We start from the raw sequence: 16,623 nt of genomic DNA, 5'->3' as shown, positions 1-16,623 counted from the left end.
GGTTTTTTGGACTCCAGCATTTAGCCAAAGCTTGTAATATAAAAGCTGGATAATGTCTGGTAGGCCAATTCACAGGTTACTTAGTATTTAGGATACAACTGCACTATAAATAAAAACTATTAAACAACTTTTAGAAAAAAGGGTTTAAACATTTTCTCAGTGAAGATGTATCAATATGACAAAAACTGTGTTATTGGGAACATACCAAACTAGCATGCACTTTGAACAATATCCACTAGAGTGCAGTACTGTAAAACAATATTTCTCAACCCCAGCCCTGGATGCACTCTGCACATTTTAGTGCTTTTCTGTGTACTGTTTATCCTGTATACAAACCCTCCATATATATCTTCAAATGAATTAGTATGAAGACACAATACATTGACCAGTACTACCAACTATGCCCACTGATAAAATGCAAACCTGCATCCTGGATTGCTGCAAAACTCAGATAGCAATTATCTGTGAGGTGAATATGTAAATTCTAAGAGGTTTGGTCATGTGGCCAATAAAATGCTTCCTCTGCTGCCCTACAAAAAAAGAATTCTCTCAGAGGTAGTGTACCTCTTGGTGAGAAATTGTTGACTCACTTAATTTGCCTAGAGGGGGCACATTATGGCACTGAGGGAAACAGGATGGTTGTTGAGAAATTTCCTGACATCTATAGGTGACCTATCCATCAGCCAGCCACAATCACTTTTTAGAATAGAAAAATACATTAAAACAATTAAAGGACATGTATGGAATTACATATCAACAAAAAAGTGTTTGTCCTCCACAATCCTCTGACCTAAACCTGATCATCTGAGATGGATGATTAGGGATGAGCTGGAGCTTCACAGCATGAAGGTAAAGTAGGAATTATTGTTTAGCACCTCCAGGAACTCTTTCAAGATGCTGGGAAACCTATCCCAGATGACTCTACCTTATGAAGACACTGATATTAAAATACCAAGAATATAAAGTATACAACATATTCTGCTTTGTTTAAACCTTTTTGTTGTACGATATAATTCTGTATGTGCTCCATAGCTTTAATGCCTTCACTATTAAATTTACATTGTAAAAAATCCTAAAAAAAAAAAAAGAAAAAAAATAAAAACACATTGAAAGAGAAGAGGAGTGTGTAAACTCTCATAGCTGGTACTGTACCTCAACTGTTCCTCAACTGTACTATACCTATTGTGGAGGTAACATCTAGAGGCTTTATTACCAATAGGGTTATATTAAATTGAGCCTCTTTTTAATTCTACAGTTTTTTTGTTTCCACCATAAATGCATTCTTTCACTCCTTTAATATTGTAATTACATATTATCATTACATTCATGCACATAAAGTTCTCTCTTTTTGGTGCCACTATTTCTTTTGTAATTTCTTTTTATTGTAGTTTTGTACATAATTATTTATTGCTCTATATTTACTAGCTATATGACTGTGTTTTGTATGAAGTGTATGAAGTGAAGCTTATTATTATTACCCTGTAATTGTAATTAATAGGCATTGGCCTGCTGGAGAGACTGGAAAACACATTGGACATGTTTTTCCAATTAACTTTCACAAGACACAAATTTTAAAAACAGCCAAAGCGTTAAATCACGGATTTGATGTCTGACAGCAGATGAAGAACTGTCAAGATGATAGAGGATGGTGGATGGACAGTGGAGTTTGGATCAGTGTGTGTGTGTGTGTGTGTGTGTGTGTGTGCGTGTGTGTGTACAGTATAACGGTGTCTGCAGTAGTAATGTATATCCGGTTTGGTAGGAATAAGCAGGAATAACGGAGCGCTGCTGCCTCCTCTCCTCCGTCTCACATTCCTGCTAACGCCAACGGACTGTTTCCCTAAAGGAACAGCTGGAGAACCGCGGGGGGAACACAGCACTAATATACAAGGTACTGCGGGCGAATATATGCTGTTTATATTAGTGAGGATGGAGGAGAATGGAGGGAAGGAGTCCGGGGCTGGGGCTGTATTTTTCCAGGCTTTAGCTCCTGGGTGAGAGTCGGTTCAGCTGGTCCAGCCCTCCGCTAAAGCTAACAGCTCCACCACAAACAATAGGGAGAGCCTCGCACGGCGGGGGCAGATGTTTTTTGGGCTGTTTTCTTCTTAGGATATCTTAGGACACGTTCACTGGGAAATGAGGAAAACATTTACAAAGTCTCTACTTTTTAAGCCTACTTAAATTAGGCAAGAGTCTGTTATTATCAGCCGTGTTGTTCATTTTTCCCATGGCTAGCTTTAGTTAGCTAATCTACGGTATATATAAATTGGCCATATATACTAAGCTAAGCTAAGCTAGCTAGGTTGCTACGTTGCTACTGATCCCTGGTTGCTAGGATGGGATGGCTAGCCGCTAGTTAGCTTAGCCACATTTAAAATAACAGGAGCTAGATAGTGTAGGCAACGTTATATATACATACATATAGCTAACGTAGGTTAGCAAGCTATCTAACTAACTAACCAACAGTTTCTCTGATTTTGCTATTTATAGGTATATGTTTGAGTAAAATAAACATTGTTGTTTTCTTCTATAAACTACTTACAACCTTTCTCCCAAATTCCAAATAAAAATATTGTCGTTTGGAGCATTTATTTGCAGAAAATGAGACATGGCTGAAATAAAAAAGGTGCAAAGACCTTTCAGACCTCAAACAATGCAACAAAAAGCAAGTTCATATTCATATACATAAAGTTTTAAGATTTCAGAAATCAATATTTGGTGGAACAACCCTGGTTTTTAATCACAGTTTTCATGCATATTGGCATTGTCTTCTCCACCAGTCTTTCACGCTGCTTTTGGATAACTTGGTGCCACTCCTGGTGCAAAACTTCAAGCAGTTCTGCTTGGTTTGATGGCTTGTGATCATTTATCGTCCTCTTGCTTATATTTTAGAGGTTTTCAATTTGGTAAAATTAAAGAAACTCATAATGTCTAAGTGGTCTCATATTTTTTTCCAGAGCTGTATTTATATGTGGGTCCTGTCCAGCGTTAATAATTCATAAACTGTCGTTTCCAGTTTTACAGTGCTGACCTGAAGCTAGCTAACCTAACTAGGTTAAATAACTACTGTAGATGTTGGCTTCAGTCATACATCCAGTGATTTCAGTTAGCTAGCTAACAACTAATTAGCTATCTATAATTAAGTAGTTAATTAGCCAGTTAATTAGTTATCTTAGCTAATTAGCTCAACAGATGCCAATACCATAACACTATGATATGTACACTATTCTGTAAAAACAGTGGTGCATAAAATATTTTAAACCATTTGCTGTAGTTTAGATATAGTGTTCAATATTTCTGCATATTTCGTCAGAATTCTACACAAATCCTAATGACCTATTGGAGAAAACAAAAAACGGCCTGTCATAATGTGGCCTGTGTTTTTATGGACAATGCCTTGTCGCAGAAATGATTGAGACCATTGTATATCACTTGTATAACAATAATATAAAATCACAATAATGTAATGGCACTCTTTTGAAGCATGATGAACTTTTGATTATTAATAATGTCCAGGCAACGACACTTGCTCTTTTATGGGGCTCACTAAGGAAAGAAAACCCAATATTGTTGTAATCAGTATCTGTTGCGACTCCCTTGTGCAGCAGTAACTGCAGCCAAACATTTCCGCTAACTGTTGATTAGTCCTGCATATCAGTAACCCATTTCCTCCTATGAACTTCTGGCTCCATGTCCTTCAACAACATTTCTATTGGATTAAGGTCAGGGCTTCAAATGATCCATTATTTTGTGCAACAACTTGTGTATTTAGGGTCGTTGTCTTGCTGCATGACCCACTTTCTCTTTAGGTTTAGCTCACCTGTCCTACAAACTAAATAGCCCTATATCCTAACCTGATCTCTAATCAGCTCAAAGGTGTTCATGACAAGTCAGCCTGTGCCTGTGATCTTCAGGTAATCTGTGTCTGTTGGCAGACCATGTTGTTTGCTCTTCTTGCTCTTAAAAGCTCTCAGTTCTGAGGGTGCCTTCACTTTTTTGTACTTCCCCTTTAAGGTTATAACCGTACTACATTACATTTTTTTTACATTACATTACATTACATTTGGCAGACGCTTTTGTCCAAAGCGACTTACAATATTGAAGTGCAAATAATAGAAGAGGTTAAGTACAAAAATAATAGAAGTTAAAAATAAAGCATCTATAGATAGGGCCTTAAGGAGGTCAGAGGGAAATAATGGGATAGAGGAGTAGAGAAGAGGAAGAAGGAGATGAGGTTAGAATTAGTTAGTTTGTTAGAGGTGTTAGGAGAGTAAGTGCTCTTTGAAGAGCTCTGTCTTCAGGAGTTTCTTAAAGATAGCGAGAGATTCTCCTGATCTGGTAGTGGAAGGTAGTTTGTTCCACCATTGGGGAACTCTGTATGAGAACAGTCTGGATTGCTTTGTGTGAGTGTTTGGCAAAGCGAGGCGATGTTCATTGGAGGAGCGCAGCGGCCGGGAGGTAGCGTAAGCCTTCAGGAGCGAGTGCAGGTAGGAAGGAGCCTGTACTGTCATCACCTTGTAGGCGATTGTAAGCACTTTGAATTTGATGCGAGCAGCAACCGGTAGCCAGTGGAGCTCATTGAGCAGCGGAGTGACATGTGCCCGTTTTGGTTGGTTGAAGACCAAACGTGCTGCTGCATTCTGAATCATCTGTAGTGGTTTTACTACACAGGCTGGGAGGCCAGTTAGTACGGCATTGCAGTAGTCGAGGCGTGAGATTACCACAGCTTGTACCAGGAGTTGGGTGGCCTGTTGCGTCAGAAACGGTCGAATTTTTCCGATGTTGTAAAGTGCAAAGCGGCAGGATCGAGCAACTGAGGCCACATGGTGCGTGAAGAGAAGCTGGTCATCAACCATGACACCCAGGTTCCTAGCAACCTTTGTCGGTGAGAGAGAGAGAGAGTCGATGGTTATGGCAAAACTACTACTAAAAGCTTGTAGGGTATTTTTATAACAAACATATTTTGAGTATTTGCCTGAATGGAGCAGCCAGGTGCATCAGACTTTGCTAGGTTAGTAGGTCAGTACTCACAGTTGAGGTCACCAGATGCTTTAAACCCTCCTTTAAATTCTTCACCAGATTAACACCTACCTTTGCTCATATATTTTACAGTTACTATTAAACCTTTAAGAAAAGTCTACAACCTAATTATAAAGCAATGCATTCATTCTTTGCAGTAAGAATTGCAGATCACCAGATATGAAAAGTGCTATTTTCTTCTGATATGTGGCATTTTAAGTGGATTATTTCCCATTTGTGATGCTTGAATTGTTTATTACAGCCTGGATTACTGATAATTCCTCTTACTGCTATCCCTGTGCAATAAAGCTGTCCTTTATTGTGAAGTTTGGTAATGTTCTATTTTCAAATATCCCCTCTGCATGGCCCTATTGTTGTGCTATATTGGGCACAATGTGGTACACAATGGCCCACAGTGATCCTTAGTGATATCGGTTTTGATAAACCATACACTGCATGACTGTTTTCTTTTGGGAAACCATGTTGACCCTTTTTATGAGGTCATTTGTGTTGTGAGTATTGTTGTAATTACCGTTCTACCTTTTTTACAGGGGTACCTTGGACATAATGCGCACAGAAAATGGATGCTCCTGAGTATTTGGATCTAGATGAGATTGATTTCAGTGATGATTTAGCGGTAAGTAGATAAATTGTGATACTCAATGTAGATATTGGTGATTGATATTGGTGAAACCAATAAAACCAATGTTTTATGGCACAAATGGGAACACATCCAAGAAGCATTTAAACAAGATAAAAATCCAGTTGCTCAAACCACTTCTGGAGGTGGATTAAGATGCAACTTAGCCACGTTATATGTAAATGCATCCAAGACACATTTAACTACAAGTGAAACACCAGTACTAATTGTAGCGTACAGAAAGGATTGCATATTCTGTCACACACAGCAATCAGATTTGAGTCAGACTAAATGGAGACGCGTTTCTCTATGAACTACAATTTTTTTTATCAGGATACAGTCCGATACACTACTAGTAAACACGAATAAAATTTGAGTAGGAATCACAGTGCTTTTGCAATACAATATTATTACGCTATGTTACCCTCAATAACAATATCACGATGCTGTGATTCTGTGATACGCTGTATATTTTCTACAAAACTTTTGCTATCTCTGTCACCGAAGAGCAAACACCAGGAATTATGGATTCACTAAATTTTCTATTCTTCACTGCATTTTGTTTAATTAGTGCAATCATGTGGAGTAATGGAGCACAACTTTAGTGAGGTAAATTTGCAGGGGAATGTTATGGAATCTAGAGTACCCATGTTTTAGTAAAATATTGATATTTGACAGCACATATAGAGAATGTATAATAAATAAAACAAAAAATGATATATTGCAATATTCAGATTTAGTGTAAACAGGGGCAGTGTGTGTCTAGTAGATATTAGAATTACGATTCGATTCGATTTAGATTAGTCTATGGTCAGTCATTGATTTGATTGATCAAATTTACAATATCTTATTTCAAAAGGTGGGCTTGATATAAGTGATGCAAAGTTATACAAGTGATCTGTAATACACCACATTAGGCACTAATGGTCAAATTTAAACAATTTAATTAAGATATATATGTATTGCCATCTAGTGGCTTTTTTTGGTAGCAGCAGTGTGCACTATTAAAACAGCAATGTGCAACATAAAATAAATAATAGAAAAATACAGGAACAGTCATGTACAAAGTAATAGAACAATTAGAGCCTTAACAAACTGAACTCTATCCTACTATAACAGTTTAACATAAAAAATGCGTAGCGCGTGTGTGCTTGCGTAGCTTAGAGGGAGGGATCGTCGATCATCTTTTTGACTTCGAGGCTCGAGACATAACTTCGATCGAATTCGATCAAATATTGAAATCGTGACCCCCCTAGTGTCTAGTATAGTTAAATGACTTGGAAATATGAAGAATACAGTAAACATGTTCTATATAATAGAGTAAAACATAATAATGTAGAATGACAAGCCATGCTGACGCATTTTATCAGGATGCAATCCAGATACTTGTCAGTGACATGAAATGACCAGTAATAAATGGAGTCTAATTTGTGCCAAATTGAGCAGATGTGAGGGTTTATATTAAAAGCCTTGTATGAAAAACACAAGCAGATGTTTTTAAAAGCCACTTAGGTAAACATACACTAAAGCTCTTCTGACTTTTTCAAAGATTCCTTAACTCTCAACTCCCATTTCTCGACTATTTTGCCTGATGCGTAAAGATAGTCCTGTAATGTCTACTGTAATGTCATGAAAACCTGCAGTGGTGGAGATGATGCTATAAAAGGTTCCAATTCCAATGTTTGTTCACAACATTGCACGTTTAGACAGATGTACCGTAGAGATCTGTTTGTTGATTTAGCTGATTACTTAGGCAATTAACTGAGGTATTTATTTGCATTGCAAAGGAGCCAATGTAGAATTTGGCTCAATTAAATCTGCCTCAGGAAAACAGCACATCAGCATGCTCTCTTGGCTCTCTCTGATTATCACATAACAGTGCTGTGTTTTGCTTTCAGGAAAAGAATTTGAAAATGGATCGTGGTATAACATTAACATATAACATTATTTCAGATTTATGTCTTATTTGTGACTAAATTTGATCAATCACACCATGCTTGGTAAATAAAGGGAATTGTAGTATTTGATATGCGTGAGATATACTATATAATGAGGTATATATGTCATACATAGCTGCTTACTTAATAATCTGCTATATTTGCCCAGATTACTGATCAAAACTGATGTTAAACCAATATGTCTATTTTTGGTTACAGTACACAGCGAAGAACATTCCAGAACTTTGTCGGAGAAATGATGCACAAGCCGAGGAAAGACAAGGTATGAGCTCTATTAGATCTATTAGAAAGTTATTATAGCTTTGTGTTTTCAGACATGCCTGTAGAAGAATTTAATGTCTTGTAGGGTATATTAAATCATATACTTCATTCTACAACTTTCTTGATACAAAAGGTTCTTATATATTATATATTCTTATATTTTATGACAGTTGCCCAGTGTCATTTATTTTACTCCAGTCTTTGATACACAAATGGCATTGTTACCTTTATATATTGGAACTACAGCTCTGAAAAAAAAATAAGAGACCACTTAAAAATAACAAATTTCTTTGATTTGACAAAATTGAAAACCTCTAGAATATAATCAAAAGGTAGAGGGATGATCACAAGTCATCAAACCAAGCTGAACTGTGTGAATTTGTGCACCAGGAGTGGAATAAAGTTATCCAAAAGCAGTGTGTAAGACTGGTGGAGGAGAACATGCCAAGAAGCATAAAATCTGTGATAAAAAATTAAAGTTATTCCACCAAATATTGTTTCTTAGCTCTTAAAACTTTATGAATATGAACTTATTTTTTTTGCATTATTTGAGGTCTGAAAGCTCTGCATTATTTTTCTTATTTCAGCCATTTCTTATTTTCTGAAAATAAATGCTTTAAATGAATTTTTATTTGGAATTTGGGAGAAATGTTGTCTGCGGTTTATAGAATGAAACAACAAACTGAAACTGAAGTGGTCTCTTCATTTTTCCAGAGCTGTTTATTGGTAATTTTAAAATTTACATTACTTGGATACACAGTTTTTACTATTTAAATATACAACATGCTGTGTTTTGTTATAACAGTTACATACTGAACCTTTAACATACTTTGTTATGTCTTCATCATATCGCATTGTATATCTCCGTTTCTTCTATGCATATGTAAATATGTTTTATTTAAATATAGATTCAGATCACCCTAGTCATATCTAATTTATATTGTGAAGCTCTGATTTAACTCTAATTTATTCTGCTGTTCTTTTTGTCAGCTCCAGGCATCAACTGGGGTCGAAGTGCCTCATCACACAGCGGAAGTGGAATCAAACCCACTGGAATTGCTGATGTGTACAGCAAATTCAGGCCTGTTAAAAGGGTTTCACCACTCAAACATCAACCCGAGGTTTTGGACACCGAAACTGACAGCAAGAGTCCTGGACAAAATGTAGAGGGGAACAAAGAAGAATCGTCCTCTAAAGGGCTGCAGACAGGTGACGCTCCGTGCAATGTTCAGGGCCTCAAGTCTAAAGCTATTGCTAATGGAGCACTTTTTGGAGAGCTGGAGCACTACGACCTGGACATGGATGAGATACTGGATGTGCCTTATATTAAATCCAGCCAACAAATGGCAACCCTGCCCAGAGTGGCCTCTGAGAAGCGCACCTCAGGGAGTAGTGCCGGTGATAGGTGTCTCGGCATCAAGGCATCATCCCTCAGCCACTCTGAAAGCCTGGCCGGCGGGACGCAGTACTGCGTGCTCTCGCCTGTTAACTGGCCAGACATGAGGAAGTCCAAATCCATGGATCTCAGGGCACAGACGGTGGGATATGACCTCTCCCCAAGCTCACTGCACTGCTCCATATCAGAGGCAGGTAAACTGTTACCCAGCAGGCCCTTTCCAGACACACCAACCCATAAAGCAGGAGCTGATGCCTCTGGCAGCCAGCCTTCGATCCCTAATCAGGGAAGTGCTGCGGGAAGACTAGACAGTAGCAAGTCTTGGAGCGGACCAAGAGCATTCGGAGAATGTGATGAAGAAACCAAGAAGTCTCAGAATATAATCAATATTGTCAGAGAGGGACAGATCTCATTGTTGGTGAGTTTAAGTCCAGTACAGAGACAGAAACATTCCTCACCTGAATGTGAGGTGAAAAAAGTTACGATAAATTAAATATTTGTATATTTTTTCCTTTCACAGCCTCACTTTGCGACTGAAAATCTGGAACTGATAAGAGACGAGGATGGGAACAATCTTCTTCACATCTCAGCAGCACAGGGCCATGCAGACTGTCTGCAGCACCTCACCTCCCTCATGGGCGAGGACTGTCTAAACGAGCGGAACAATCAGCAGCTTACACCCGCTGGTCTGGGTGTCAGGGTAAGCTGAGTATTATATTATAGAATTTATATTATTTGGAGTAAAACAATCAAAGACCTCATCTAATCTGTTTGTTAACTTAATCTGGTTTTAATATAAATGTAAGCTTTTATTTGTATCTTAGACAGATCTGACTTCTTTGTATTAGTTGTGTGGAGACATACATTGACATGGTAAAAGTCATGGGATAGAAGTATGTAAGTTTATCATGATTACTTCAGAGAACTGCTTGGCAACTCTTACACCTGTAGGAGGTGTGAGATGTTAAACTGTGTGTGAACATTTGCCAATGTGCTCATGGCAAGGCAGCATGAGTTATTGGAGTTCAAGTATGGCCTGATATTGGGGCCCTGATCTGTAGAACCTTTCATTTTTTTAATAGTTGTAAAGGCATATAACATTTCTCAATTTAAAACGTCACATCTGTATTTGTAATACATCATGATAGATATTACCACCCACAGTGGATAGCTCAGTGGAAGCTTGTAATTGTGACAGCATTTGGATAGAATTATATCAATATATAGGGCATAATTATCATGACATGTGAAATCATTGACTTGACTTGACTCATGAAATCTGGTGAAAAATAAATCTGCATTTTTAACGTTGCAGTAAATTTAGCAGAAATCCTGTCACAACATTTTTTTCCAAAATTGTGAAGGCCTACCCTGCGTTAACAAAATCTACTATACGTTTTAATTTGAATCTACTTAATTCAATATAATAAGGCATTGATTAGCTAAACAAGAGATCTTTAGAAATATTTTAACAAAATAGAATTAAACAATTAAAAATAGAAAATAACTAGAATTGTAATGTTTATTCTGTATATCGTCGCTGTCCAATGAAAAACAAGTATCCCCATGCTTGTCGATTTTTTTGTTTACTATATAATTTGATGAGACAAACCATCCCTTACACTGTGCCACAATTATTTGATGAACGGACCAGTAAAACTACTTCAGAATGACTTAAACTAAACTCTTTTTACATTAACTTCAATTGAAAGTTCAGGAGGTTTTTTATCTCTCCTGTAAAGTTGCTGTTTTGGAGATGCTTGTTTTTTCATTGGACAGTGACAATATACTGTATATCACATTTTCTGGTGCATGGTAGGAGCCAGAGGAAGCAGGTGCTTAAAACCTTTGCACAGAATGTGATGTTTATTCTGTATGTTTCTCTGTAGAATGGACAGCTGGAATGTGTGCGCTGGATGGTGAGTGAGACAGAGGCCATTGCAGAGCTCAGCTGCACACGAGAACACCCCAGCTTGATCCACTATGCAGCACGATATGGACAGGTAAGGATTGAACAAGCAATAAGAACATTGAATTATTACTTATATATATTAACACTGTACTATATATATACTATACTATACTTACAATACAATTATAATATATATTACTATATATATTATTATACTTTTTTTAACATGTAGAAATTTGAACTTAAAGTAACTTTTGTCTGTAGGAAAGGATTTTACTGTGGCTTCTACAATTCATGCAAGAACAAGCCATCTCCCTGGACGAAGTGGACCAGAATGGGAACAGTGCAGTGCATGTTGCTGCTCAGTTCGGTCACCTTGGCTGCCTTCAGGTAGAGTGGTTTTCTGTGGTTCTGTTTTGTTTTTCCAACGCATGTTAGAGGTGTTTAGAAAAGTAGTTTTTTTTCCACGGGACAATGAAAGAAAGTGGAAACAGGAAACTGCTTTGCCTCCTGCTTCCTGTTTGTGCAGGCTACTCAGGTCGCTAGTCAGCAGCCGGAGGAAGTGTGTTGACGTAAAGAATAATATTGTGTTGAGTTGAGAACTTTCACAGTGCAGCTTTTTATTTTGTAAACTGGTGTGTAGGAAGCTAAATTTAAACACACTTAAACAGCATTCATTTGTACATAGAAGTGTCTGTACATGTTTTCATGTATAGCATAATAATAAAAATAATGATAATAGTAACTTTATTTTTTATAGCACTTTTTCTATATAAGATCTAGCTCAGTGCTTCAAAACATTAGGTAATAAAACCAATCATCAACAAAAATAGCAAACGAAAAAGTATTTAAACAGTTTATAAGTATAGGAACAAATGCAGATCTATTAAAAAGCAGAATTTAAAAATATATAATATCAATAAAAAAACAAATATCAATAAAGTAGTTTAAAAAGTTGATGTGAAATCGGTATAAAAATGTGATAAATATGTTTTATTATTTTAAAGCTGGTAATGGTGGGTGCCTGACATATATCTATCTATCAGTAGAGTATTCCAGAGGTTTGGTGCATCATTGCAAAAAGCTGTTTCTCCTTTTTTATCTTTATACTTATATTTGGATCATTTAGCAAATCAGCATTTGATAACTCAACAATCTCAATTTCATACAGATTCAGTTAAAACATTCAGAGATCATTGAAAGTATTTTTTAAAACAATCTGGTGTAATACTGACTTACTTATACTTAAACGATTTGTTTTGTTCTCGTTATTTAAGACTCTTGTAGAGTATGGCTCGAACGTCACCATTCAGAACCAGCAGGGGGAGAGGCCGTCCCAGTGTGCCGAGCGGCAAGGTCATACCACGTGCTCACGCTATCTGGTGGTGGTGGAGACCTGCATGTCTCTAGCCTCGCAGGTCGTCAAACTCACCAAACAACTCCATGAGTAAGCAAATACATTCATTTGATTATGCTGTAAAAAATGTTTTTTTATTTTGTTTATTTCAAAGTTTCCAATGTTATGAACGAGAAAACAACATTGTATTTTTTTCCTGCAGACAAACTACAGCAAGAATCGCCATCCAAAATCAAGTCCAGCTGCTTTTCCAGTCGCAGGATCCTAATGGAAGACCGCGATCACCCAGGTCTGCTCTTTTCTCCTCACTATATCAAATTACTTTTGTCTCCAGCAATCTGCTGCCAATGTACTGCTCTTGGATTTATGTGGAACATTTTCAATTTCATGTAATAAAACAGACCATAACTTCAAACGCTGTTGTTTTCTATTAGTTCACTTGTTCCTCCGGCTGAGGCTTGGCCTGAAATGACGCTGACTGCGGAGGGGACCCCCGGAAACGGGCAGTGGGTGCTGAGGCAGCGGAATGTGGAGTCGGACACAGTCCTGCGCAAGCTCCTGGGGAAGGACATCGCTGAGAGGGTGGGCTCCAAAGAGAAGCTCAGTCTGGAGTTTCAGGAAGGGGCGGTAGATGGCGCAAGTGGCTTCGCAGACTCAGGGACAGGGTCTGGCGCGGGGCAGCAGAGGAGACTGGGTGTGGTGGAGAGGCGGGAGCTGAAACTGGCCCGCCTCAAACAGATCATGCAGCGTTCACTGAGCGAGTCAGACACGGACGCGTACCCCCCGGACGAGTCCAAGCAGGCCACTGGCACCTCCAAGACAGAGAGGCCCACTCAGCTTCCCATAGCGGAGAGCGAGGAACCTGCGTCTGGGGTGCAATTACTGATGAAGAAGAATACCTCATCCTCAGAGCGCAAGTTCTCCTTTGCGCTCAGGACTTCCAAATCCATGGACGGATACAACAACCCCTCTCCCACAGACCACAGTGATATCGACCAAGAAACAAAGGCCGACCTGTCGGGGGACTCGGCCGAATTTAGCAACGGGCAAAAAGTCACCACAAGTCCAAAGAGCGCTCTCAAATCTCCCTCCTCCCGCAGGAAAACCTCACAGAACCTTAAACTCAGGGTGACTTTTGACGAAGCGCCAGTCGTCCACAAAGACGCGCAACCAGCAGAGGTGGTAAAAGGAGCTTCCGGTAAAGAGAAGTCTTCAGAATCAGGGAAAAGACCCTTCGGAACATTCCGCTCCATCATGGAAACTCTAAGCGGGAATCAGAACAGCAACAACAATAACACTCAAGCCACTTCTGCTGGCAAACACTCTGTTAGCAGTTCAGCACAAGGTCATTCTGGGAAAAAACAAGATACCAAGACCAGTCCAGGAGGTCTGTCCAAATGCAAAAACAAGACAAGTGCTGTTTAAGTGCCTTCCTGAAAGAGCAGAGCAGTGCCCTATCGTCACTTTTTCTTAAAGCGTTTAGTATAAATCGTTTAAAAGTGTTTTCAAACTATTATTGGTAACAAAGGTCCAAGCATTCACTGACCAGAATACACTCCTGAGCATTCAGTTAGAAATCAGGCACTGGTTGCTTGTTGCATTTGAACATTGCAAGTAACTCACTGCAGTTAAATTGCAGTAATTTTAGCAGTTATTAAGTTTTCTTGGAGCCACTGTATATAATAAGATAAACGTAACTCATGGTTTCACACAGTCTCGTTCTCAGTACTGCGTTGTGTAAGTGGATCTGGTGAAGCATTTACCAACACTGTGATTTTTTTACACAACCGGTCTTATCTCCGACCAACTCTTAATTCTGTTTTAGAAACCTGAATGCAATATGAACCATATGTAAGAGATTAGTGATTTTTTTTGTGGATCTGTGTTTATTATTTTTTTTTAATGGCATGAATGTTTATGACCACTCCATTTCATTCTGAAGCAGAACTACATGCAACATAGCAACAATACAAACCATTTCACGAGAGATGGCAATATCAGATACAGAAAGCTGTAGACTTCATTCATTCATCAAGAATGTTTCCTAATTCTGATCCATAGAATTATGATTTTAAGTATTTTTAAAATAAAAATGTGTATAATCTGTAGTGTATTTGATTTTCTTTTTAAAAACAAATTTATGGTAATTTAAGTATGTTATGTTTGAAGGATACAACACTATTGCAACCATTGTAACGTTTTAAGATAAAAAAAAAATAAATAAATGCATTTAAACTGTCCTTGTATTTTTGTGCGGTTTAAAAATATATGTTAAATTGATGTCTGTTTTTTTTAATACACGATTATTTTGTGTTACAGGCATTTCTTTCCAATGTATGTAAAATACTGGTATAGTAGGCTTATTGCTTAGTGTTTGGTGACATCACATATTGTAACTTTCACAAAGTGTAAAGGTTGGACTGGGTGAGATACTTGATACATGACTGATCATCTGCATTTAGCTACTTTATGTTGCACCAATTGCTGTCATAGATGTGCAAATGCAAACACAAACAGCTTAACATAAAGCTGAGTGTAAATCCCTCCAGCATTGGGCTTTGGAGCAGTGGAGCTGTGCTCTCTGGAATGATGGTGCTCCATCCAGTCAATACCTTTAGGGTTGGGTTTGGAAGTTGGGGATGAGAAAGGGTAGTGATCGTCCGGCACTCAGTAATGTGCTTGTCACTGAACTCAATCACATCCTCACAGCAATGACTGAAAGCTATGCCAACAAAAACTTGTTATAAGAATAAATTTGTTTTTAATACTCTTTGATTGTAAAAGAAGCAATGAATGAGCAGCTGTCCCATTATATTTGTATGTATAGTGTAGCATCTATAATAATATCTGGTGAAAGTTTGATATGATGGAACATTACTATAATCAAAATTGCCATATATAAAGACTGCTATTTTCATCTTAAATATTACTTTCTCTTGTATTGAGCTCATTAGTGGGAAATAGCATGTTCAATCTTCAGCTGGTGTAACAGCATTGGCTGTTATTGTTCTCCTCCAAGCATGTTGAGCTTTTTGAAATGTATAAAGATGCAGTTTTAATGTAATTTTTAACAAAACCAAAGCAGTTAGGGTTTATCTGTTCAGTGTCAAAAGTCATGGGGCAGCAGTATATAATTAGGGACTTGGGAATGCCCTTATCTGTATAAGTTGTGAGTGAGGTTGAACACTGGCCAGCATTTTCATGGCATATTCAAAGCCTAATTTTGGGTGCCAGAAGGATGAGACATTCTGTTTTTAAAGTTGAATAATTGTAGAATAATTAATCATTCCCTGACCCACAGGGTTATTTATGTATGTATGTACAGGGAAAAGTGGACGGTGCATGATGATTGTGAGCAGCAGTGTCTGTCTAGAATTGTCCATATGAACATATGTCGAACACACTTAAAGGAAATCTCTGGTGTAAAATGGACTTTTGGTGTAGTTAAACATGGTAAAAAGTACTTTTCTTTGATGAATAGCACACCTCCATTCTCCCACAGCGTTCCGAGATCCAGAAATTTTAACAGTTTGTCCAAACACCCTTCATACTGGGTGACACGGGGCATAATTTGCCCCCATAAATCGTTTTTTCCACCGTTATCCAGGTTCAAAGTAGCTCCACACCTCCTTGCTAGAATCCGGAGAGCCTTGACATTTAAAACGTAGCATTAATAACTTAAAAAGTGCAAAAGAAGCTTATTAAAAACCCCTGTTTACATCCTATAATTCTAGCTTCAGCTTCAGTGCCACCATTACTAAACTGAAAATAACAGTATATATAGACTCTGCATAGCGTAGCAACCGGCGCCAGGGTGGCAGGCTATGAAGGGTGTTTGGACAAAAAAATAAACATTTCTGGATCTCGGAACGCTGTGGGAGAACGGAGGTGTGCTTTTCATCAAAGGTAAGTACTTTTTATCATGTTTTACTACACCAAGAGTCCATTTTACATCGGAGTTCTCCTTTAATACGGTCAGTGCAGCATTTATGAGACACGATAACTAGTTCCTCTCCCTTGAATTTTGGCGTACACACTAAAAAACAGAGGTACGATATAAGTATTTTTTTGTACTCAAAG

At 38.1% G+C, this 16,623-nt stretch overlaps 1 protein-coding gene across 1 annotated transcript; it reads left to right on the top strand.

The window, feature by feature from the left end:
• Nucleotides 1-1,732: 1,732 nt before the first annotated feature.
• Nucleotides 1,733-14,778, top strand: LOC103039056 (synuclein, alpha interacting protein). The gene is made up of 10 exons (XM_022670386.2): nt 1,733-1,891; nt 5,571-5,656; nt 7,816-7,879; nt 8,869-9,692; nt 9,795-9,974; nt 11,164-11,277; nt 11,451-11,576; nt 12,464-12,633; nt 12,746-12,832; nt 12,978-14,778. The coding sequence occupies exons 2-10, from the start codon at nt 5,600-5,602 to the stop codon at nt 13,966-13,968; spliced, it is 2,613 nt and encodes an 870-aa protein (XP_022526107.1). The 5' UTR covers nt 1,733-1,891; nt 5,571-5,599; the 3' UTR covers nt 13,969-14,778.
• Nucleotides 14,779-16,623: the final 1,845 nt, after the last annotated feature.

Source organism: Astyanax mexicanus, chromosome 12 (genome assembly GCF_023375975.1).
Source record: "Astyanax mexicanus isolate ESR-SI-001 chromosome 12, AstMex3_surface, whole genome shotgun sequence".
Lineage (NCBI taxonomy): Eukaryota > Metazoa > Chordata > Actinopteri > Characiformes > Acestrorhamphidae > Astyanax > Astyanax mexicanus.
This window is presented reverse-complemented; position numbering and strand designations above follow the sequence as displayed.